The sequence below is a fragment of the Euleptes europaea genome, chromosome 8 (assembly GCF_029931775.1).
Source record: "Euleptes europaea isolate rEulEur1 chromosome 8, rEulEur1.hap1, whole genome shotgun sequence".
Lineage (NCBI taxonomy): Eukaryota > Metazoa > Chordata > Lepidosauria > Squamata > Sphaerodactylidae > Euleptes > Euleptes europaea.
The window spans coordinates 51,685,198-51,711,032 of NC_079319.1; the positions used below are offsets into that span (position 1 = coordinate 51,685,198).

The 25,835-nt window shown below is 40.2% G+C and overlaps 1 protein-coding gene across 1 annotated transcript in view; it reads right to left on the minus strand.

Moving 5' to 3' along the window:
• The window catches only part of TTC39C (tetratricopeptide repeat domain 39C), a 53,412-nt gene that overhangs the window by 26,173 nt on the left and 1,404 nt on the right, over positions 1 to 25,835 (minus strand). Inside the window, exons 2-3 of the mRNA XM_056854352.1 lie at positions 4,429 to 4,477; positions 507 to 635 (exon numbers count right to left, since the gene is read on the minus strand). Coding sequence (XP_056710330.1) covers positions 507 to 635; positions 4,429 to 4,477 — 178 coding nt within the window. The remainder of the gene's footprint in view (positions 1 to 506; positions 636 to 4,428; positions 4,478 to 25,835) is intronic.

Here is a 25,835-nt window from a genome sequence, read left to right on the forward strand (position 1 = left end):
AGAAACATACTGTAACACTGGGCGCCAATTGTAACGTGATTTATTCACTCGCAACACTTAAAGAGATTATGACCTGAGAATTTCCCCATAGCTTTGATTTTGTAACAATTGCAGCTTCACAATACAATTAAGAGATGAGGACCACAGTGCTATCCTGCTCATGCCTGCATGGGATTCAGAAAGATACTGCTTTGAACATGGAGATTCCATTTGACTATCATGACTGATAAGAGGGGCTTCTAAGGATGGAGCAGGTAGGAGGAGCCTTGAGTGGGTAGAAGCATCCTAGTGCTTTTTTCAGTGGACATCAGTAGTGGATATTATTATACTGAAAATTCTACGGAACAATAAACCCCATGGATGGTTTAGATCTGAAACTGAATTTGAGAACTCAAGCATGCAAGCCTCTTTTATGTGCCAAACAGCTCAACAAGGTTAGCCTCCATAGGCAGCGAATGTACTGGCCCAGGACACATTCATTCAAATCTTAGCAATATTACACTTACATTCTTTTTAATTTTATTTTTGATTGTTTCTATAACTCCTGCTTCTTCACTCTCGCACAGTTTCTCAGTGGCCTTTAAGTCATCACAAGCCAACTGCATTTTTTCTTCTTCAAAAGTCATCATGGCATTCTACAGAAAAATAAAAGAACATTTGAACCGTGGAATGGCAAGCTGATCTAAACCTGCTCAGTACTGTTAAAACTAGGAATATTGTATAAGCATTTTATATGCAGTTGAAGTTAGTTCACTAATATGTAGTACCATCTCTCAAAAAATAATTGCATTTTTAAAAAATAGCTGTATTCATGAATCAAAATAAACCATCATTTGTTTCAACTTTGTGGTCCGTACAACGAAACTGATAAATCTATTGGATTTAAACAACCAATCCCCGTTTGTGCATAAAAGGACTCAGCAAAAAGGACATCTAGCTAGCTGTTACTGGGAACAGGCAGCCATGAAAGGTGAATTCAGATATCACAGATAACCACAATTAGTACAAACAGCAATTAGTACAAACAATCCAGCTACAAACTCTACTTTGAAATCCCATTTTAATACCAATTAACAAATCCTGTTGGCATTTAGACATCAAAACTAACCAAGGTTTGATCAAACCACAGTTTATAAAATACTAAGGAGGCAAGTCAAATTAATCCCACATTATATTTTTCAGCTTTTAGGATTTCTAAACCCATACGTGAAGATTTTGAAAAGCTGACTTGCTGAGAGTCCGGATTTCTGAGTAAAGGTACAAGATAATAAGATCTCTTAGCTATGTAGCATGTATTGCGTTCATGACAAATATACAAAACACATTCAAATCAGTGTACTATTAAGCTCATAACAAACCCAGTGCACATAACAAACCCAGTGCAGACCTTAGCACCTCACAAACTGGCTAACCCACCACATACATACATGCAGAACTATTATAGATCTAAGAAATAAGGACAGAATTCATGCATCTGATGAAGTGGGTGCTAGTTTATGAAAGTTTATGCCTCATTAACAGTGCAACCCTACTAGGATCAATAGACAGAACAGAGTAACTCTGCATAGGATTATTGACTAAATCTGCTGGTCTCTCAGGTATATCACCTTTTTCTTCTGCTGCAACAAGATTAACATGGCTAGGCTACCAACTCTAGAATGCATACTACTTGTAGTTATTCTGGTAGTTCAAATGCTACATCAGCAGGCATCAAGAGACAGCTATTTTCCAAGGCAGTGGAAACAGAACCACAGAGTCTAGACGGTTTTGCTCTTCAGTTCCTCAGAAAAAAAGAATATATTTTCACTGTATACTGCATTTTTTTAAATTAGATGCAGTCTGCTGGGAATTATAGTTTTGCTCTTCAGGTACAGCAGTCCCAATGTGTTCCCAACAGAACACGATGCTATGGTAGCAACCCAAATTCAGATACAGAATATTAACATTTGGTTCTGAATTAATTTTGAAAGACTATCAAAAATAATTCCATCAGAAAATTTTAAACAGCTCACATTTCACACACAAAAACCCACCTAAATATATTTCTTGACACAGAGAATAGAAAGTTAATGACTTGCTGTACATCATAAGCTTTAAAAATTCATAAATAAAAACAGAACAGAAATAAAATAAATATTCCAAGTCATTTTATGATCTAAAATGTTAGGAAGTTTAAATTTAGGGGTTCTTCCCTATTCGCTTCATGAATGTGGCAAGTGTACATTATTAAAATGTCAAGAGACTAAAAATCAGAAATTAACTAATTCCATGTCTTTGCTTTTTCTAAGACAACTGGATGCTTTATATGCAGCTGAATTGAAAACACTGTCATATTCTATTAGCTGCAAAAAGATTTAAAGTACATAAATTCTCATGCAGTTACTGTTATGCAAGAGACAGGTCTATCTGCATAGATTCACTCCGATATAACATATCCAAATTAAGTATTACATCTCGAAGACAAAAGTAAATTTATGCTGTGAGAAGAGTGTCTTTATTCTAGATGATAGGATAATATCATTTGAGCTTTCACAAAATCTATTTAAAAGAGAGTGTTAAGATAGCAAATTATTTTATGCTTTTTCTAATAGAAGTTTTGAATGACACAGGCATGGAAAAGGCTGCAGCTATATTTAGAACAATCACTAAGCAGAAGCTTTTCAGGGTACAGTGATGCTGTGCTGGGATGTTATACTGGTTCAGCAACCAGCTCACATAAGCTAGGTTGGAAAATCTTTCCAATTATGTCTTAAGGTAAGAAGAGAGCTTCAAGAGAAAGGATACCGTATTATGCTTTTTTTGCAAAACATGCATGTTTATAATACCTGAACAGTGATACATTGCAAGGTTCCCCCCCACACACACACAAATGCCCAAATGGATCACCATAGCCCCCCCAAAAAATAGTACTGTTATTTTTTTAGTGTATGTGTGAAAAGGTTATCAGTGGTGAACTACAGAGCCGACAGTGTTATGTGTTCCTTGCTAAGAATGCACAAGCTTTCCCCATCAGAGTCTAAGGAGAAGGTCTGTATGCAGCAGTTTCCAAAAAAAAGAGTTACTCAGTTCCTATCTTTTTGATCAATATCTAGACTGGAAAAGGGGGTTCTGATTGTCAGATAAGATGGAGGAGAGGAAGAAGGGGAAGGAGGCATGGAAAACAATCTGGCTAAAGTAATCTTTACTATCTCTTTGTTCTGATTCAAAAATCATAGTGAAAAACAGTGTGATTTATTCAAGTTTGCCTCTCTGTACCTTTATGTGCCAAACTGAACCCTAATTCTGGATTGGGGGGAGTTGCAAAAGGAAAACAGAGTAACTTTAGATGCCTTCACACAAAGTCATAGTTCAAGGTTTTAAAAACATTGTGCAATATACAGCACAATTCTGATAGGGCAAGGAATTATACAAGGATCGCATGGTAATCACTTTGTTCTCTAACCAACATTAGGATCCTGCAGGAGAAGGAACGATGTACACTTATTTATTTATTTGAAATATTTCTATTCCGCTCAGTCAGGGTCCACATTTTTTTTTTACCATGTACTGAACCCAACTTTTGAAACACTCTCATCCTTCTCCATTTCCTTTCCTTTGTGATTAAAAGTTAAAGGTAAAGGTCCCCTGTGCAAGCACCGGGTCATTCCTGACCCATGGGGTGACGTCATACCCCAACGTTTCCAAGGCAGACTTTGTTTGCGGGGTGAGTTGCCGTTGCCTTCCCCAGTCATCTTCCCTTTACCCCCAGCAAGCTGGGTACTCATTTTACTGACCTCAGAAGGATGGAAGGCTGAGTCAACCTTGAGCCGGCTACCGGAAACCAACTTCCGTCGGGATCGAACTCAGGTCGTGAGCAGAGCTTGGACTGCAGTAGTGCAGTCTACCACTCTGTGCCTTTGTGATTACAGACTACCAAAGTATCCACATTCTGCTGTTAGGGCTTTGCCTCAAAACTATAATGGACAAACTCAGTTTATTCTAGCTTTTGTCGTAAATAAATTTATTCATTCATTCAAACTCAGTTCAGAATTCTGCTTTAAACCAGAGGCAAGACATTAGTGATAGTTTGTTGACTTAGATGTACTGCAAGCTACAGTTAGAAAGAATAATGAGAAGAAAAGGGAACTTGCATATGTAAGAGTAGGAGGGTGTGAGTAAAGAGACAGGGCATGAACCCAAATGTAAAAACTGTGATGTTAATGGAATATATGTACTCGGCCAAGTTTCTGAACCAGATGCTTAAAAGAATGAACATTCTACTAAGACCAAAGTGGTAAATGCATAAGTTTGACTTACTGGATTTATAGGCAGCTTGTAGGAAAATAACATTTCATAAATATATTGAATTTCAGAAACTGGTACTACAAAAGAACTATTTTACATAGCTACGGAAATGAAATAAGTACCACCAAAGTTCTTTGCACTCACCAAAAAGCTGACAAAGCTGGCTCCAAAACTCATTAACGGACTATGGTTTCTGTAAAACAAAGAAAAAGATAAAATGACTACATATATACATAATTACTCCCTGTTACTACTAGTAATTTCTACAGATAAAGCAGATGAACAACAGTCGATTCAGTATTTGGAAAACCAAAGATGACTGTGGTATTGATCCTTATAAGCTTTGAAACATTATACCCAGAGTTGCAATCGATCACAGAAAACAAGATCCATGTCTAGAAATAACTTAAAAATACAAAACTACACTACAAGACGGGAATGTGCAAGGACTCATGGATGAAGGGAACTCCCCTCCCATCCCACCGGCTCCTGCTTCCCCTCTTGCTGCAGCTCTGCTTCTCTTCTCTGCCTTCTGCCTCTGTTTCCTTCCCCAACCACTCCCTCTTTTGGTGTTGTCCTCCCCCGTCACCCAGCTGCCTGATCTTCCTCTCCTTTTCCCACTCCTCACTCAGTACTTCTTCATTTACCCCCTTACTTCGTTCCCCTCCATCTCCTGGTTGTGCCCTCTGATGCTACAGCATTTTGGGTTGCCAGAGAAACAACTGGAAATGGCAAGTCCTCCTCTTCACATTCTGTTTTTTTGAGCCTGCAGATTTGTCATCTTTTGGGAAGCATCAGGCAGGCCACCTTGCACTTGATGCTTGGCAGACATCACTAAAATCCACAACCAATTATGTGAAGCAGAATGGGATACACAGGCTGTATTGTTGTATGACATTGTCTTGGAGATCCAAAATAATGACCAAAACCTTGAGTATTCTTATGAGATCTTAGTTAATCACGAACTCTTTGGCTCCTTTGTGCAATGTCTGTGCATGCACAGGAATCACTGTTCCAGTTGGAGGGGTTGCAGTCATAGTTACCTATATCATTAAAACCATCATCCTACATTTGTTACCATAGCAAGCTTTCTAGATTATAATTGTTCCCCACTCCCAGAGAGATAGATAGGTACTTCATTTGCTTCTGGGCTGTTAAATACCTACAGTGCTTCCTCAATTGACTTCAGTTGGACTTGTTACGATCAGGGTTCCTGAACCCATGGCAAACTATTTTCCCAAGAGGGGGATCAACTCCAGCAGTCTGTTCACACAGCAGCCAACCAGGTGCCTCTAGAAAGCCCACAAACAAGCCAACTGCAGCATCACTATCCTGCCTGTGTTCCAAAGCACCTAATATAATGGGTATGCTCCTCTGATCCTGGAGAGAATAGATATGCATCATGACTAGTATCCTTTTTTTTTTACTATGCAGTTATGGATTCCAATGGGCTCAGACTGGAGTAACTGCATAGGACTGTACTGTTAAAGAATCAGGAGACCTTTGGATAGCTGAGAGTGGTCGAGATAGAGAAGCACTATTTACGGCAGCAAAGATATCAGAATTGGGAAAAGACTATGGACCCCTTTGACTGTAGGGGCATGGAGTTTGTGAAGGATGCAGAAGTGGGTTGGGAAAAAAACAAGTTTGGGGATTCAAAAAGGGCCATTGTAGTCTGAGAGGAGAATGACTTTAGTGGCAGAGTTCGGAATAGCAGAGAAAGCTTTGATAGCAGTAGGCCAGAAATTACTCTCTTTTCCTAAACCATCCTTCCATGGGTCCCGTTTGCCTAGTAGTCTTGCTAGGAGACGACTAGAGTATGGATCAGCATTTTTGCAGAGGAAGAGCAAGGGATGTATTTTTGCAGCATTGTACAGGGAAAAGTGACATGACGGTGAAACATCGAGATCAAAGAAAAGGGATGAATAAAAAGATAAAGCAAAAAAATTCTGCTTGATCAGCAGGGGGGAGAGTGACATTGTCAAAAGGATATGGAGAACATATAAATTTTCTTTGGATCTAGAAGCCAGCCCAAAAATTTAGGGGCAAGACTCATCCCAAACAAATACAATATTGTGTCATGTGAGTTGCCTCGAGCAGGTCTCTGGAGAAGCATCTTAAAAAGTTTCTAGAATTTACTTCATTATTTACTTAGAGATATGCTTACACCCCCTTTTGGCTGCATATGTGTAAAGGAATACAGTTAAACACCTACAAATACTAACTTTTAAAAATGTTATTAGCTGTCATAAAGTGAAACATCTTTCTAAATCCAACTACAGACAAAAAACAGAGCCATCAACGTTTTGATAGAAAGATGGCGTTATGTAAAATGGACACCATTTTGTTTACATTTTTATTTATAGTTCAAATATCAAACAAAACCAGTAAGACAAAAGCTTTTAAAATCTAAACAAAGTAAAACAGTAGCAACACAATCTTAAAAAGAGCAGGAAAGCCAGCTCCCAATGTACTAGCTTACAGCAAAATTAATCTAACAGATTTTTAAAAAGAAATATACAGAATTATTAATGACAAACGTTTTGAAGCTGCTTGATTCTGTAGTAACATACTAATAGCAATTTTATTCATTGGTAATTCTGTGTCTTTCTTTTCAGACATTCTTTAAAAATATAGCCCCAATGTGCTTCCTTCACCTAACTTTTGATAATAATAGATCTGTGGTATTCTGTACAGCCCTGACCTGGATGGCCCAGGCTAGCCTGATCTCGTCAGATCTCAGAAGCTAAGTAGGGTCAGCCCTGGTTACTATTTGGATGGGAGACCACCAAGAAATACCAGGGTTGCTGTGCAGAGGAAGGCACTGGCAAAGAACCTCTGTTAGTCTCTTGCCATGAAAACCCCCCAAAAGGGGTTGCCATAAGTCGGCTGCGACTTGACGGCACTTTACACACACACAAAGCAGGTCATAAATCATAAAAAGCTAATTTTTAATTATTTGAATTAATCTAATAGCCAACACTTTCTTTAACATATATACTTTCCGATTAGCTGCAGCAAAAGCTGCCAGTTTATAATAGGACCACTCACATTAGTTGCAAAACTAACTTTATCTTTTGGATAAAGTGAAGTAAAGGAGAAGGAGGCAGAGAAAGCATTCATGAGGTATAAGCACAGAGCCCTGGATTGGCCATTGCTTTCTTGGCTGGGAAGGGTCTGATGCATGTAACTAGCATGCAGATGGTGGGCCTTTCAAAGGCTGAGCCTTTCCCAAGGATTGGCGGGGGAAGCAGGATCTCAGCTCCAAGTGCTTAATCGAAGCAGAAGAGATTGAAAATAGGCCTGGGAAAGACAGCCTGTGTGTGTGTGTAAAGTGCCATCAAATTTATGGCAACCCCGTAGGGTTTTCAAGGCAAGCGGAGGTGGTTTGCCATTGCCTTCCTGTGCAAAGCAACCCTGGTATTTCTTGGAGGTTGCCCATCCAAATACTAACCAGGGCAGACCCTGCTTAACGTCTGAGATCTAACGAAATCAGGCTAGCCTGGGCCATCCAGGTCAGGGCCAAAGACAGCCTAGAGTGGAGTAGAAACAGACAGCATTGCTTTGGTTGGGAGGAATAAAAGGCAGGATCCAGAGCTGCAGCATCTAGCTCTAATCTGCTCCAGTCTTTCTTTCCCTCCCACCCCTTTCCATCCAAGCAGGAAACTCTGCATGGGAGGCGGGGTTGGCTGCTCCAGTGGCAATCAGGATCATGTGCAGGAGCCATAGTTATCTTTGAGGTTGACTTCAGAATTGGGACCTAGAGAGAAAATGCACGCACAACACAGAAATGTTAAGTCGCCATGCTTTTGTTGAGGCCTGATATAAGGATGGCTAAATAAGAAATCACTGCAACTCACTGCACTCCGTTGTAAACATTTTCCTTCCAATCCAGTTCACTTCTTGTATCAGAGCCAGTCTGGGAGAAAATTGATGCAAACAGCGTACAGTGAAATACGGCAGAGATGGCAGGGTTTAGCTCTTATCCACTTTAGTATGTGACCCCACCCACTCCCTTAGTACATGAAAAGAAGAAAACTCTTGAATCCCCCTCATCATGTCTAATTTGGCCCTGAGGATTCCTAGAACTATTGTGGATCAGGATGGCATGGTAGTCCTGCCTAGCCAAGAAGATGGCAAAGCAAAAAGGACGAATTTATAAGTGACAAAATTGTTTTATTCTCCTCCAGACAGGCTCAGCTACACTAACTGTTCTTTAGTTCATGTCCAAATTCAATTAAGGTAGATTTTCAACATTCAAATATCTTCATTATTGATTCAAAGGCATTTCAGTGCCTGAGGCAAAAAGCCAAAGAATGCCCCCCCACCAGTGGTAAAATAACAATAAACCAAAATAATTGAAAACTTGCAGCCAGTGTGGTATAGTGGTTAAGAGCAGCGGACTCTAATCTGCAGAACCGGGTTTGTTTTCCCACTCCTACACATGAAGCCTGCTGGGTGACCTTGGGCTAGTCACAGTTATCTCAGAACTCTCTCAGGCATACCTGCGTCACAAGGTGCCTATTGTGGGGAGAGGAAGGGAAGGTGATTGTAAGCCGCTTTGAGACTCCTTAAAAGGTAGAGAAAAGCAGGGTATAAAAAACAACTCTTCTTCCTAATAGTACTCCAAAATCTGCTGCCTGAAGCAAGCTGCTTGCCTAATAGTAGACTCTAATTGAGGTTATATCCTTCACATTGCACTATGCTGTAAGGAAAGATCAGGAACAAATAAAGCACATGCTGTCAGAGGTAGCTTTAGGACAAAGAACACGCTGAGTAATACAGTATCAGAACAAATGAAAATTGATTCTGAACTTACTTTCATTTTGTTTTAAAAGCATGTCATAATTAAATGATATTTCAGTGCACAAGAAATATTGCAGTAGGTTTAAGGGTACAAGAGAAATGTGAACAACTGCCAAAAATGTAAAATAGTTGGCTGTAAAATACTGTAAGACATGGAGACATGTGAATATTCCCTCATATTCAGCCAATTCTCTTGTGACATTTATGGATCAAAGGTGAAATACTGGGGTTTGGAGGGGGAAAGAGGTCTAAGTACTAATCATCACTCCTCATTCAGCAAAATACAGTTCATTTTTATGCTATTGTTTATAATTGTATCAGCACAGTTATTAAATAATCATCATTAAAACATTTCTAAAAATATGAGCCATTGCTTCGGCTGGATTCAAAGTGAAAAGTAATACTTCTCCTCCAAGGTCACAAAAAAGCATTATTTGCAATTGATTCATGAATGTCACAAGATAATTAGGAAGTAATTAACTAGAAAAACAAAATTCTAAGGGAAAGTGGCACTGAGAGAAACCTTAATGGACATTGGGCTATACATACAGGACAACCTGGTGCTGCAATTTGCATTCTAAGAAAAAAAATTAACACAGTTCAGGGAAAAAAATTAAGATGATAAAGCAAAACGCACTGGAATGCAGTGGGTTGCCAAAGACACTGAGTGGACTCTGTTAAAACTGAGTTATCGTAATAACTAATGGGCAATTCTAGACTTAATTCCTAACATGGAAGTCACCATTACACAAAAAAGCATTTTCTAGAGTTTGAGCTGGAATTTCTCTACTTCATAGGTCATAGAACGTATGGCCTATGCGCATATGAGGTCCATAGAGATATGCTCTGGCTCACAGCCCTGGCTCCCTGCCCCCCTGGCAAGTCAACCTATGGTGCTAGGACAATGTGGTTTCTGTAGACATAAAGAGACTGTCAACACAGATCCAAGCCAGATGCGATGAGAAAGAGCTGTGACCATGTGGGGTTGCTAATTTGACTGCAGTGGTATTTGATGTGATCGCATGTTTAACCCATACTCCTGTGCATTTCCCACAATTTAAGGATTCCTTCCACACACACTGCTATTAGCTCCACCAGTGGGGGAGAAACAGCTCTTACTACATAGAATTATAGCAGCTTTGTATGTGTGTGTGTGGGGGGGGGTAGAGATAGATACTAGATGTACATGCACACTAGTAACAAGTTCTTCCAAAAAGCAACAAACAGGTGTTTGTGCCCCTATAGATGGTTCACCACAATCTGAATGGTGGGATGAAGACGGCTGACTTAAATCTGCATGACTTACAGTGCATTCCTAAGGAGAGTTACTCCAGTCTAAGCCCATTCATTTCAATGGGCGTAGACTGGAGTAAATCTCTTTAGGAATGCACTGTTAATGGCAGCTTTTATAGCCGTTTAAGGACTTGATTTCTCCAGTAACTAAAAGTTACTGGTTTCAAATATAAGAAATATCATTTCTTTAAAAAACACATCCAACATTACAAGCCAAGGACATTTCAGAACAATAAAGCCTTAGTTACTAAGGAGTGAAAAAAACAGAGTGGGGATATTGCATACACAAATAATTTTACAGTAAATTAAATATTGTCTGCTCAGATCTGACCAACAGGACATATTTAAGATTTCAGAGAGTTTCCCAGGGATTCCCAGGCTAGATTGACAGAGAAAGATATCCAGCGTGAGTAGGACTTGCTAAAAGAGGACCTCAAGGCTGATGAGGAATTGATAAGGGAATACCTACCTAACTTGAATGAGTTCAGGTTTTCTGCATCGGATGAACTGGCTCATGTGCTCTCAGAAACTCTACCAGCTTTGAGAACAGGATTTCTCAAAGCTGGTAGAGGTTCTGAGATTATATGAGCAAGTAATGGGCTGCCACAAGACTGCAGAATATTGTCCCCACCTTCAAAAAAGAGAGAGTGGGAAATTTCAGATCATCTGACTATGATACCAGTCAAGACACTAAAAAAAATTAAGAGGCAATACAGAAAACTTCAGTGGACTTAGAAGGATTTATCTCTGTTTAGGATTGCACTTTAGTTGTGTGTTTGTTTTTAATTCAGTGGATCATAGGAATGCTCTGAATCCACAATCTTGTTTTCACCAAAGCATTTGATTAAAGCTCCCATAATACTTTTGTTAGTTTGGTCGAATGAGGACTGGATGACCACAACAGAAATGCATGAGGTGGCCCAGAGAGGTGCATTTAGTGCACAGGTTGAGCATCACTTATCCGAAAATCCAATATCCAAAATGATCCGAAATCCGAAACGTCTGGTAAGTTAGTGACACTTTTGCTTTCTGATGGTTCAATGTACACAAACTTTGTTTCCTGCACAAAATTATTAAAAATATTGTATAAAACATTGTATAAAATTACCCCCAGGCTACGTGTATAAGATGTTTACAAAACAAATGAATTTCATGTTTAGACTTGGGTTCCATCCCCAAGATATCTCGTTATGTATATGCAAATATTCCAAAATCTGAAACACCTCTGGTCCCAAGAATTTCAGATGAGGGATACTCAAACTGTACATGATATCTGCTCTTACATAAGAAAGCTACCCAAAGAAAATATTTTGCTCAGTTTTTGTAAATAACTTCTCAGTACTTAAAAAGACTACCTCTCAGTCACCAAGCATCTACATTTCATCCAAATTCAGAACAGCTCAACAGGCTTTTGCTCTACCTTTTCCCCATATCCATTAAACTTATTTGCACCACCTCACCACAAACCAGCTCTTAGTATCTTGTGCTTTCCCCAAATTTTCTAAAGCTATTGCTTAGTGATAGTTTGTATTAACTTTATCTTTTTTTTCAGTCCCTTTGATGGCTTTCAACTTAACACCATTCTCTCGATAAGGTTGTATGCCTTTGAACTGCACAGGCTCTTAATGGGATTTACTGGCTAGAAAAGAGAGCTGTTCCATATTGGCTAATCCTTTCCTGCAGTTCAGAGACAGGGGGATGAAATTAATGTACAGGAAACATTAGAATATTATAGTACTGGCACTTGTGCTAAATAATTTTATAAAAACCATAACAACTGAAGATAAGAAGATTCCCATCCTCTTTAAAAAAAATTCCATGCATTTCTGGAAACAGAATTATTGCAACTTACACAATTCTATTTTTTATATATAAAAAGACATAACTTTTACACATTCAATTAAAATATTCATTAGAATTAAATGTATTGTCATCTTCCTGTTGATTAGTAGCAATCAACCAAGATAAACATTATATTAAGTCTTTCAGGTTTGCCATAGAAACTGGAACAAGATAGAGTCAACGTAGTCCTGTAACTGCTTTCAAACAACAGAGAGCTAGATTCTCTGGAAGATCTTGGTGCAAATTTTACCTCCAACTAAGACGGCCAAACCTCTGTTCTTGTACAATTTTTGTCCATTATGTTGACTATGGGGTAGTAGGTGGCAAAGTCCTTTATCAAGAGGCTTCATAGGTGCTTCTTAAGGGTGGCCAGCCAAATCCCCCAACTTCAACACACTGCATGAAGTACGCACTGACCCACACTACTTGTTTTGGATCAGAGGTTCATCTTGCCTGCTCATTTTTATTACTGCTGCATAGTAAATCAGCTGAAGGGGAAAAGGCCTCATATTGGTACAAGATCTCCACCAAGCAGTTACAGAGAAAATGGATTTTTGATATTAGCCCACTTTTCTTGCCAATGGGAATCTGAAACAGCTTACGACATTGTTCTCCTCTCTTCCATTTTATCTTCATAGTAACCCTGTGAGGTTGGTTACAGTGAAAGAGAGTGACTGGCCTAAGGTGATCCACCAAGATGCCAGGCAGAGTGGAGATCTGAACCTGGGTCCCTGAGACTCCAGTCCAACGCACTAACCAGTACAATATGCCGAGGGCTGTCAAATAGTTTGCTCACCATGGCTCAGATTTGGACTGGAAGCAGCCAATCTCTGAGCTCACTATGATACAGCAAATTCTGGGGGGCCACATGGACTCCAAACACTCACAGTCCTTTTAGCAGTATGAGATCCTTCATTTATTTCAAATAAGCAGCCTCATGTGAGCATCTCTTTGCAAACGTGGATGAGCATTCTTCACTGAAATTAGTGTGGTGGCCTACCTATGCATACACAGGCTCTCTACATGCATGCTAATCACATACCATCTATAGATGGATAGTGAGACTGAGAAGCAGCAGCTTCAGTTCGTTTCTGAAAATGGAGAAACATAAATTTATTCTCCAATGAGCCTTTAGATCAAAGTGGAAAACTGTTGTAATTCCAAGTTGATACAGTTCTATGAAGGTTTATTTTTAGCCTCAATTTCCAAGTAACATCTTAAGACCATCACCAGGTTAGAAAGCTGTCGCCAGTGGTTGTAAGGAAGTCTTCAGTTCAACCAGCTAAATAAATTTTCTAATTCTGGGGCTAGAACTATCCACAGTTTCTCTGGTGAGCATAGGGTGAAAACTAATCCTGAAAACACCACAGGGATGAATGAACTGCACTCCAGCAGGAAAATTATGCTTGTAAGATACTCTAGGGTACCAAAGCTAGCTAAAGAAAGGCTGACAAGGGCTGGAACACAATCCACATAATAACTTTTTTATTACGATCACTCAAATGACACATTACAGCATGCAAGCTTATAAAAAAAAGAGTTCTGAAGAATGTAAAAGCTTGCACACCATTATGTGTCATTTGGTTGGTCCTAATAAAAGGTATTGCCCTTACCTGGATGGCCCAGGCTAGCCTGATCACATCAGATCTCAGAAGCTAAGCAGGGTCATCCCTGGCACTTTCCACCACCAATAAAAGGCATCTCATGGACTGTGTTCAGGGGTTTTGGCTCAACAGGGCTGATAACCTCTTTCTACAAGGCCTGCCCTAACCTAAATACCTTGAGTGGCACCATTATCAGATAGGGTTACCAGGTCGTCCCTGGATGGGTGGGGGTAGGGTTTCCAGCTCCAAGTTGGGAAACTCCTGGAGATTTGGGGATGGAGCCTGGGGAGGACAGGGACCTCAGTGGGGTACAATGCCATAGAGCCCACCATCCAAAGCATTCATTTTCTCCAGGGGAACTGATCTCTGTAGTCTGAAGATGAGCTGTAATTCCGGCAGATCCCTAGGTCCCACCTGGAAGATGGCATCCCTACTATCAGATGACTCCAGCAACCACTACTATGTGCAGTTCTCACACTCCACTGCAAGGACACATTTGTTTGGAACAGCATAGGAAACTGGCAAGGAAGAAACCTGGCGGGAACAACAACTACTACTACAATTTGAGCCAAAATTTGGAGGAGCTTGGGTCCAACGCCATTATGAGGCTATCCAAACTGGAGAAAATGTCAGCACCATCAATAATTAGAAACATTATATAAAATGGTAACTATGTAAGAGAGAAGCTACAATTGCTATGGTGAAATTAACATAACTTGTATATTTGGGCTAGTATCTCTTTTTAATCCTATTCCACCTCATAGTGAAACTGTGAAAATAAAATTATTGGAGGAGAGTACTTGAGAAGCATCCAATAACTTATACAATTTGTTATTTAAAAAAAGGTTTGGAGGTTTGAAAAAATATGAGGGAGGACTAAGAAAGCATCACACTCAGTTTCAAACACTAATAACTGGTGCTAGAGCTTTTGAAAGGCAAAAGGGTAGTGAAGCATGATTGCTTTTAGCTTTGAAAGGCTAAAATTGTCAAACTGCTTTTAAAACTCTGGGGAAGGCCCTGAATATAAACATAGTGCCACACTTTGATGTGTGCGTAAGTGCCATCAATAGGGTTGCCAACTGCCAGGTAATGGAAAACAAATCAGACACCTCTATACACTTATCATAAGATGAGAAATTCAGTATAGGAATAGCTATGAGCAATGCCAACAATATTCTGGCTATATATTTACAGTACGTGGTAATATACCCACCAACAACATATATTCCCAACAAGCATATGTATTTATTTCTTTTCCATGTAAAATTTCCCCAAAGCACAAGTTCACAACAATTCCTATGTAAGGTAAGTATGGAATAAAGTCAATTGAAATGTCTTTAAAGATGTACTTCTTTTCTTTGCAGCAGTTGATTAATTGCAGGAGAAAACGATCGTTTCAAGGCACACAGCCCAATTCTTCCTCAGTTCTTCAAAACTATATTGCGTGCAATTATTCATCATCATCCATAGTCTCAGGTTTCAACCAAATAACCCATTTGTGAATAAAGTATACTATACTTCCCCAACAGAGGTAAGTAGAAGGATACCGTCCATTACAGGTAAGGATCCTAGTGGCAGGTAATAGCAGAAAATCTCCTGCTAATTCAACTGATCTCCAGCCGATAGAGATCAGTTCACCTGGAGAAAAGGGCCCCTCCCAAACCCCACCCTCCTCAGGCTCCACCCCAAAAATCTCCCGCAGATAGTGAAGAGGGACCTGGCAACCCTAGCCATCAAATCACTTCTGAATTACAGTGACCCTATACATTAATGACCTCAAAACGGCCTACCTTTAGCAGCCTTAGTCAGGTCTTGCAAAATGAGAGGCATGGCTTTCTTCACAAAGTCAATCTATCTTGTTACGTCTTCCTTTTTTCCTGCTGCCTTTGACTTTTCCTAGCATTATTGTCTTTTCCAGTGACTCTTATATTCTCATAGTGTGACCTAAATATGATATCCTCAGTTTAGTAATTTCAGCTTCTAGAGCTCATGTTTGTTTGATCTAGAAACCACTTATTTGTCTTTTTGGCAGTCCACGATATCTGTAAAAATTCTCTTCCACACCACATTTTAAATGAATCAACTTTCTTCTTGTCAGCTTTCTTCATTGTCCAACTTTAACATCCGTGCATAGTAACGGGGAACACTATCATATGAGTTATCTGATCTTGGTTGCCAACATCACACCCTTAAACTTCAGGATCATTTTTAGTTCCTTCATGGCTACCATTCTCACTCTCAACCTCCTTCTGATTTTTTGGTTGCAGTCTCCCTTTTGGTTTGATGATTAAGTCAAAGAACAGATTATCTTTAACAACTTCAATTTCTTGATTGACAACCTTGTGTAATTCCCCAGTAGTCATTACTTTTGTCTTCTTGATGTTCAACTATAATCCTGCTTCATGCCTTGCTGCTTTAACCTTCAAAAGCAGTCATTTCAAATCTTCAAGATTTTCTGCCAGTAATGTGGTATCATCTGCATTATCTCAAATTGTTACCGTTCCTGCAGCCATAATAAGTTATCTCCTTTGAGTAAAGGCATATAAAAACAGGTTGTACTTGTTTTTGTTTGACTGCAGTATGTTTAAAGTATCCTACTTTTCAAAAAGTTGGGTGGTTGTTGTTGATTTTACATTTTCTGTGTGCACTACTTTAAAAGGAAAAGGTGCTTATACATCTTAAGAGATTTGGATCTAAGCCACTGTTTATTTTTGCCTGTTCTGAGAATAAGATCCTCACATTTCTTGTCTAGCTGAACCAGCCTTTTAAGCATTAATGAAAAATTATTGTAGCACAGTTTGACAAGGTGCCCTTCAGCACAAACAGAGGCACATTTCCATGATCCAGGTTAGGGATTTCACTGCTATCAAGAAAACAGACACAAACAAACTTTGTGCTGTCTGTCTCCTTGCTACCCTTCACCCCATCTTTTGGTAATGCAGTTTGTGCCTATTAAAAACTATTAAAAAAACTACTTTAAGATCTTCTAGCATGGGCATTTTTTCCCACATTTCTCCGGTTTTCTCAAATAAGTGCTGGTGTGGATCTGTAACATGATGCAGCTGACCACTAGAAAATAATGCCACACATTAGAAAACACATACATTGAAACTGTTTCTCTATTGTAGAGACCTATTTTTTTTATTCAATGGAAGAATGCAATATGGCACCGAATTCCAACCTCTGACCCATTTTCTTTAAGCATGAGATGTACCCTATGAGACCTTTTTCACTTGTCCAAAGGAAAAAAATTGGTCCACCATATTTTGAGATCAGATGCACGAACCATGGTCAGAGTGTTTTCCCCATTTTAAAAATTTAAAATCATAAAGTGTTTTAACAGGTCATTACAACACGAAGGTAACCAGAACAAAAATTAGAGCTCATCTGGTGATAAAACAAAGGGAGATCACAAGAATTTAGCGAGGATGAGAAGATCAGTTCTGTTCCATCATTATTATGTGATTCTGGCAGGCCTTAGGGTCCTCCAGTTCTCCTCCAGCAAGAAAAAAAAAAGAATTCCAGAGCTTTAACAATAGATTCACACATGTGTACACAAGTACTCTACTTGTCACACAGACATTCTCTTTGAATTTTTAGTTTGAAGTTTGCCATTCTGTACCATAGCTCCATGTTGGAGTGAGGATAAAAAAAATGAAGAAACTTCAGCAGAACAAATTATCTGATTTCTTTTTAAATAGAAGTTGTCAAGTTTAAAAAGTTAAATAAAAATTTACACAGTTGCACAGAAGAATTGTATTCCTTTATTTCTTATTTACTTACTGCTTGATGCCAGGATACAGTTTAGTGTAATCATTTCCTTTCTGTTTCAGTCTGTTCATCTTTTTTTATTCATCATTACATACAGTACAAACTCTGGAAATATAAACCTTAAAACCAGATCCCAACATTACCGCCCATTTAAAAATTCTGGTGACTCAGAAAACTTGGAGATAAATTTGAGAGGAGGTAATCTTCCTTATAATTCCTAGAACTTAATGTCACTGAGGTATGGAAACAAACTCAGATCATTAACTTGCCTGTGTTGCATAAGGGTGAAATATGATAATCCAGCTAACAGTAACAGGGTAGACAGGTAAGCTATGTAAAAAAAAAAAAAAAAAAAAAAAAAAGGAACAACCAGCAAGCATTTCATCTGTATTTACAGAAAATCTACTTTGAGACACAGTAATTCTGGAAGACAGCCATCATACTCAGGTTATACAATGAATAAAAAGTTAGTTTACAAGTGATGCTGGGATTGTAAGAGAAGTTTACCATTAGAGCCAGTACCGCAATTCAAACTGGATACCAACTGCATGGAACCCCACACATGCACTTTCTACACCCAGCATCACCTCTAAACCAGGTATTAGGGAAAGTTATTCTCCCTTCTATTCAATGCATCTTTTCAATAAATCAAACATTGCCTCTTTTTTTCTGAAGGTATTTATTTTCCATCTTGTGTTAATAGATATTACTTAAAATGTTAGTTTTTAGTATGTCGGCATGTTGGTAAGTTCTCACTCATTTCTTCAGGGTTACTTTTCATTTCAAGTGCTGCTCATTGGCTAGTTTTAGATTTGCTGCAAATTTCCCTTGTTCTTTTTTATCTTTCTGTTACTGCTCTGGTTTTCTACTGTTTTCTACTGTTATTGCCACTTTAGAATTTTCACTTTTACTAAAATGGATTCTTCAGCTTCTTTTGTGAAGCCATCAGTCTCAGCTCCATTATGATTGTTCATCTTTTCCCCACCCAGACAGACAAAGCAGGATCAGCCCATTCTCCACTGGGATATACAGCAGTTTTGATGGCAAAGATACAACTTATCAGAAGACAGTATTAAACAATTATGAAAGCGTATCATTAGGGTTGGCAACCTCCAGGTACTAGCTGGAGAGCTCCTGCTATTACAACTGATCTCCAGCAGATAGAGATCAGTTCACCTAGGGAAAATGGTTGCTTTGGAAGGTGGACTCTATGGCACTGAATTCTCTCCCCTCCTCAAAGCCCACCCTCCTCAGTCTCTGCCCCCAAAAGCTCCCACCAGTAGCAAAGCAACCCTATGTATCATACAGACATACAATATTAAACTATAAAAAGCCAAGAGAAGGCATTGCAATAGTGAACTGAATAATATCATCAGGAATCGAAAGCAGGCAAGGAAGACAAATGTAAGAGCTTTAAAACAGGTATTAGACTGATGAAGGAGCAGTCCATCAATGGCTACTAGCGATGTTAATTAAAGTCAGAGGTGCCTAACCTTTGAATACCAATGCTAGGAGGCAACTTTAGGGGAAGCCCTTGTCTCCATACCCTGTTTGTTGCCCCTCTAAGCCAATTCCATTGGCTGTACCATCAGTTACTAGGTTCAATACAAGGTGCTGGCTATCACATACTAATGGCTGGTACGTAACAGCTGGTATCGGGTGGGAGGCTTTTTTGTATCATCACGATTCTTAAATATTTAAGATCACTCTTGAAATAATAAAGACTGATCTTAAATAAAGATCTTAAAAGATAACACTGAGTGATTTTTGGCTAGGATACAAGGTTTTCACTAGACACCTGAAATAAATGAACTTCTGACATCTCTTCAGTCTGAGGGCCAACTACCTGTCAGAAACTGATTATTAGAGAGAACAATCATTTCAATACAGCCTTTTGTTTTAGTAATTAACACACTGCTTTGGGAAGAAGGTGCTTTACATCAAATGAGACCAATGGCCTATTCCTATCAGTCCTGTCAGGCATGCACATCTGATGTCTAATTCTCCACTGCCTCAGGTAGCAGCGCAATCATCAAGAGTACATGCACAAGAGCAAATGATGAGGTTTTATACAAACAAAGTACTCCTGTTACTCTTGAAATATGGTTTCTTCCATTCTTCCTATGGAAAGTGTACCTGGTGATATGTACCATACTTACCCATAAGAAGTGTTGTTTCATTATCTGCAATCTAGAAAATGTACTCGCCTCTCACTTTAAAAAAATGTAATTTTCTTCTTGTCAGGCTGCAGTTCTCCCTCACCATAATACATTTCCAAAGATAATAGGTTAAAGAATTCACTTTTGCCTCTCCAAGCACTCCCAGAAGGAGGTGTAAGCCACACACACACAAGCTGTAGCTGAAGAGTTGTAGATGCTGTAAACTCAAAAGGTGGTGCAGGACTGTTGCCATCCTGGGAGGCATTCCTGGGGCGAAAAGGGTTTGGAAGCTGTCTACCAGCAGCTCTGCCCTCCAAAACACCCTGGGGACGCCTCCCAGGATGCTGGCGTGGGGACTTGCACTGGGAGATCGCTGGCGGGAGGCTCCACCGGTGCCTGAACCCCGCACTGCCGCTGCAGTCCAGGGGGGCTGGCGTAAGTGTCACTACGCCAGCATCCATGCCCATTTGCACAGTGCAAGTGGCATGGACACCAGTGCAGGGGTCACGCCTGCTCCCAACAGCATTTGCCCCCCCTTTTCAGGAATGAAATGTAATTGTGTAGTGCAGTTCACTCCTTTTGTTTGCAGTATGTATTCCACTGTTTTGGTTATATCAACTCATTCTGTAATCTGCCTTGAGTCTCAGTGGGAAAAGAGGACTATAAATTAAATAGAAATAAAAACCTTACACAATGAAGAGCAAAGGAGCAGAGTTGCATGCTCTGGTCCCATTTATAGGATAAATCAATATTAAAAATGTTTTCTGCACAGGAGACTACAAAAACAGAAACACATGGATTCTTTTGCTACTGAATAAAATGATTCACTTCTTAACTTGCTAGAAAATAGCAAGTTTTTCATAGCAACTCTGACTACTCTTTCCTATGTATGGAACAGTCAAGTAATACAAGGCAGAAGAATCCACCAATGAAGAACGGAACACATGGTGTATACCGTCCCCCCACTGTATGTTCCCATCATTTCCCTTGTCCATACATTTTTTCTAGCTTGATGATAGTAAGCTAATTGCCTGCACAGCCACAGTGGACTATATAAGTATAGAAAGACTGACAGGAGAATACACCTGTCTGCAGAGCTCATTAGATCTTTCAGAAGCTTTAGATACTGTGGCGCACATAATTATTCTGAATCTTTTAGAACATCTGATTGGGGTACTAGGGATAGCTCTCCAGTAGTTTCATTCTTCTAGGCCTAATTATACTCAACAGGTGGGCACTGGAATGTCAGCTAGGCTCCAGGGGATATGGTTCATAAGGTTCCACGTGTACTGATGTTATCACCGTGCTGCCAACACTCAACTCTATAGCTCATTAACGAAGCATCTGGAAGTTATCTGTCTTGAACTACTGTCGCCAATGAGCATGAGAAGATGACAAGCAATGTAAACATTTTAAAATGAATTAAAATAGCGAAGAGGTATGAATCCAGATTAAGGCTGGATCCAAGTAAGACGGATGTAAAGCTACTGGAGATTCTGAGCCAAAGGGAATTAATTTGCCTGCAACAAATTGAATAACTATATCCCATGCAAGATCAAGGTTGTAGTGAGGAATGCTTCTAAATATAACCCTGCTTTTTGAAAAACAGGTGGTAGCTGTGGCCAGAAATAAATTTTATAGCTGCACAGGTTCCCTTCTTTTTTGATAAGCTTGCCACGCTACTAATGCATTTGTAATGTCTGATACTGACTACTGTATCATGCTCCACATAAGTTACCCCTTGAAGGTGACTCAAAGCTGCTGCCAGTATGGGATGCCACTGCTTGTCTTTTGACAGAAACTGGATATGTGATCATATTACTGTGGCTCAATGGTAGAGCATTTGCTTGGCATGCAGAAGGCCCCAGGTTCAATCCCCGGCATCTCCAGTTAAAGGGACTACGCAAGTAGGTGACGTGAAAGACCCCAGCCTGAGACTCTGGAGAGCCGCTGCTGGTCTGAGTAGACAATACTGACTTGGATGGACCAAGGGTCTGATTCAGTATAAGGCAGCTTCCTGTGTTCAATTGCACTAGAAATAGGGGCTCAGAAACAGGATGAAGACTAAAATTATGATTCTAAGACAGGATGAGGACTAAACTATGATTCTGAAATAACTCATTTTTTCCCTAATGGAATATATTTAGGATCAGATTCATTCATGTTTTAGAACACGCATCTAATGCATATTTTGAAAAGCAAAGTGCTATCTTGCATGAGGGGGGAAAACAGAACACCATCTTTAGGAAAAAACAGGGAAGGAAAAAAGTCATGTAAGCAGTTAATCTGTTCTAACGAACTGAAAGAAAAGAAACTTAACAGAGGATGACAGCTCAGTTCCAGCAAATACTTGCAGAATCCAAGGAAACACTCTCATTAACAAGATGCATAGCATTTGTGTTTAAAGCTTCTCTCTCTCTACCACGTAGAACAAAATAGTCATGCTGTGGGTGGAGGGGGGGAGAGAAGAAAAATGAGTAAACCAATAAAGGGTTGTATGAAAGAGAAGAGAGTGAACCGAGAGAGGAAGGGGGATGGGAGCAGTGAAGTAAAGATGACACGGCAGTTTGTGCAGGTGGCAAATGGCTCATCACAGGCCTACTTTCAAAGGGGGCAAAATGGCAACGACGAACAGAGCTGCAAGGAGGGGAGGCACTGCTAGTGAGAATGTGACTGAAAGCTTTCTTTGTGCAAGACAGGGCAGACCTTAAGCACGACAAGAGATACCAGAGGCAATATGATGAGCCACTCATATCATGGGAATGGAATGGTTTCAGAATTATGTTATTAATAGGTTAAATGGTATGGCGGATTGGGGATTTGAACCTTGGAAAGAAAGCGGTTAAGGGGAGACATGATAGAGGTCTATAAAATTATGCATGGTATGGAGAGATTGGACAGGGAGAAGCTTTTCTCCCTCTCTCATAATACTAGAACTTGGGGTCATCTGCTGGAGCTGGAGGGTGAGAAATTCAAAACTGATGAAAGGAAGTATTTCTTCACATAACGCATAGTTAAATTATGGAACTCCCTGCCCCAGGATGTGGGGATGGATGCCAACCTTGAAGGCTTTAAGAGGGGAATGGACATGTTCATGGAGGAGAGGGCTATTCATGGCTACTAGTCAAAATGGATACTAGTTATGATGCATGCTTATTCCCTCCAGGATCAGAGGAGCATGCCTATTATACTAGGTGCACTGGAACACAGGCAGGATAATGCTGATGCAGTCGTCTTGTTTGGGGGCTTCCTAGAGGCCCCTGGTTGGCCACTGTGTGAACAGACTGCTGGACTTGATGGACCTTGGTCGGATCCAGCATGGCCTTTCTTATGTTCTTATGGCAAAGGAAGTGAAAAAAGAACCCTGAGGTGGTAGCTTCACTATTTCAAATGACTGGTCCTTGCAGAGATATTGAGGCCAGCAGTGTCTTCCTGCTGATGTCCCAAAACATGAAGAAAATGCAAGCAAAAGTAGTCCAAAGGCCTACAAAATAACTCTAGTAACAAAGGAAACAGGGGCAGGCTGGCCATTTCACCGGCAGGGAAGTTCTCAGGGGCAGGCAGAGTCAATCCCTAGTGGCTCTGCTAGCGTTGCAGGGGCCACTTGGCACAACCAGTTGGTGGCAGTGCAGGAGGCAGAGACACGGGCGCTGACACCCATGCCTGGCGAAGTCTGAGCTGATGGGTTCCCGCAGTGAGCCAACGTTGTGTAGTGGTTAAAGCACCGGACTAGAATCTGGGTAAACCCAGGTACAAATCCCCACTCAGCCATAGAAGCTTGACCGGTGACCTTGGGCCAGTCACTCAGCCTAACCTACCTTACAGGGTTGTTTTGAGGATTAAATAGAGGAGCAAATAACTATGTAAGCCACTTTGGGTCCCCACTGGGGAGAAAGACGGGATATAAATAAAGTAAAATAATAAAAGGCCACAAAGGCAACTCAGCCTGGCTTATTCCTGGGCTATTTTTAACTTCCCAACCCACCCTTTAAACATGGCATAAGCCTGACTTGGAAGAGAAACAGCTTCAGAATCTTAGGCACACTGCTCTAAAGTTGGAGAAAGGGTAGGGCGTGGAACATATTGGGTTGGATCTAATCAGCTTTTCTGCTGTTGAAAAGGGGAAGAGGGTATCCTTTGACCACCAAAAAAAGTTATGCTTGGGATCATGGGACCTGCACAGACAAAAGGCATGTTGGATGGGGGCTGTAGTAAGGAGGTGCAGTCATTGATATTGAGTAGGGGGAAAGCTGACTGGATCCAACTCATACCTCTTCAAATGATCAAATAGTGGATTGAAAACTGGCTACGCAAAGGCTAGACGAGTCCTGAAGTCTGCCAGATTGAGAGGTAGCTGGAATTCTGTAGAACTCTAGAAGGGTCTGGATCAAGAGATAATTTCACTAAACAGATTCCCTGTAAGCAGCAGATGCCAGTGGATTTGGTGAAAGAAGGCTTAATGGATCTTGGAAGGGAGTAAGGGGAGAAAGGGAGCGCTTCTGAAGAGAAGTAGCAGTGCTGAACTTCCCCCTTGCTGTTTGTTCTATTTGGGGGCTCAGTTACTTTTTGTGGGCACATTAACAGGAAAGCATACCAGTATAAGCTGGTGTACAGGATACCATGCGCACAGAACAGAATTACGCTCTCCAATAATGTTTAGAGAGCAGGGCTCATTACATTGGTGTGCTTCTGCCCAGTTACCTCAATCCATTTTATTTTAAAGTATTATTCAAAGTTCCTACAAAAATTAAATCGAAAGGCTAACCTCTGGTGGAAAAAAAAAACACAGGGCAGGCTGGGGAGGCAGGATGGAGAAAAACAGGAACAGTTACTTGAAAAATACAACATGTCTTCCTTAGCAATGGTAGCAGGGTGTGAAAAGTGGGGAAGCATAATACTGAGAAAGTAGCCAGGGTTATGGTAAATAAGGCATAGAAAAGAGCAAAAGTCCAGTAGCACCTTAGACTAACAAAAATATTTTCTGGCAGGATATGAGCTTTCGTGAGCCACAGCTCACTTCTTCAGATACCAAGATATGAGCTTTCGTGAGCTGTGGCTCACAAAAGCTCATACCCTGCCAGAAAATATTTTTGTTAGTCTTTAAGGTGCTACTGGACTCTTGCTCTTTTTTACTACTGCAGACAGACTAACACGGCTACCCACGGTAAATAAGGAAGCAGTTGCTGGGAGAAGGGTCAGAGAGAAAGAAGAAAAATAATGTGGCATCGACTGAAATACCTCCACATGTCCAGCTGATGGGGAGTCAGTAACTGAACAATGTAACTAGAGAGAATATTGCAGTCCTTTGTTCTCAACATGTATTACTACCAGTATGACTGAATCACCCCCCTGGAGCACATTTCATAAATGAGCAGGTGTTACATAATCTCCATTCACTCCAATGGAGCATTTCATGAGCCCCATACAAATGTTTGCACTGCAACAGCAGTACTAGATGCACAGCGTCCAACATCTTCCCAGGAAGAAAAGGACTCCAGAACCAGAGCGCAGCCTTGGATCCTCTGAAATTATTAAGGGGGCAGAGTGGGGTGATCAGATCAGTGTGTGCAAAGTAGCTGCCTTCCTTCGTGGCTAGCCTGAGTTTAAACATCCAAAAGAAAAAGGGGAAAGGAACAGAAGTAGGAATCAGGAGTATAGTGCCAAATAAGAATCATTAAACAAAGTCACTAAGGATCACTAGATCCTTTAGCCTATATAAGCTACGGCTAAGTTAATGGTTCAGTACCTGTTCGTTGAAGAGAAGGAAACCTAAAGAGGCATTAGTGAAAGAATACAGAATGGAGAGATGTCAGTTATTCCAAATTAAGTTACCCAGAGTACAAAGATGTGATATTGTGGAGACCAAAATAAAGGAGGCAGCAGGCACTCATTTAATTTGGAACCTTGAAAATTATAGAGGTGAGGAATACAAAGCATTCTAAACGCATGTTATATATTTCAGGGTGAATGATGGCATGCAGGCAAGACATGTGCCAGAGTGAGCCCCTGCTCAAACCAAGCGGTAGGGATGGCAAAGACAACAATAACAACAAGAATACCAAAATAAAAAAAATAT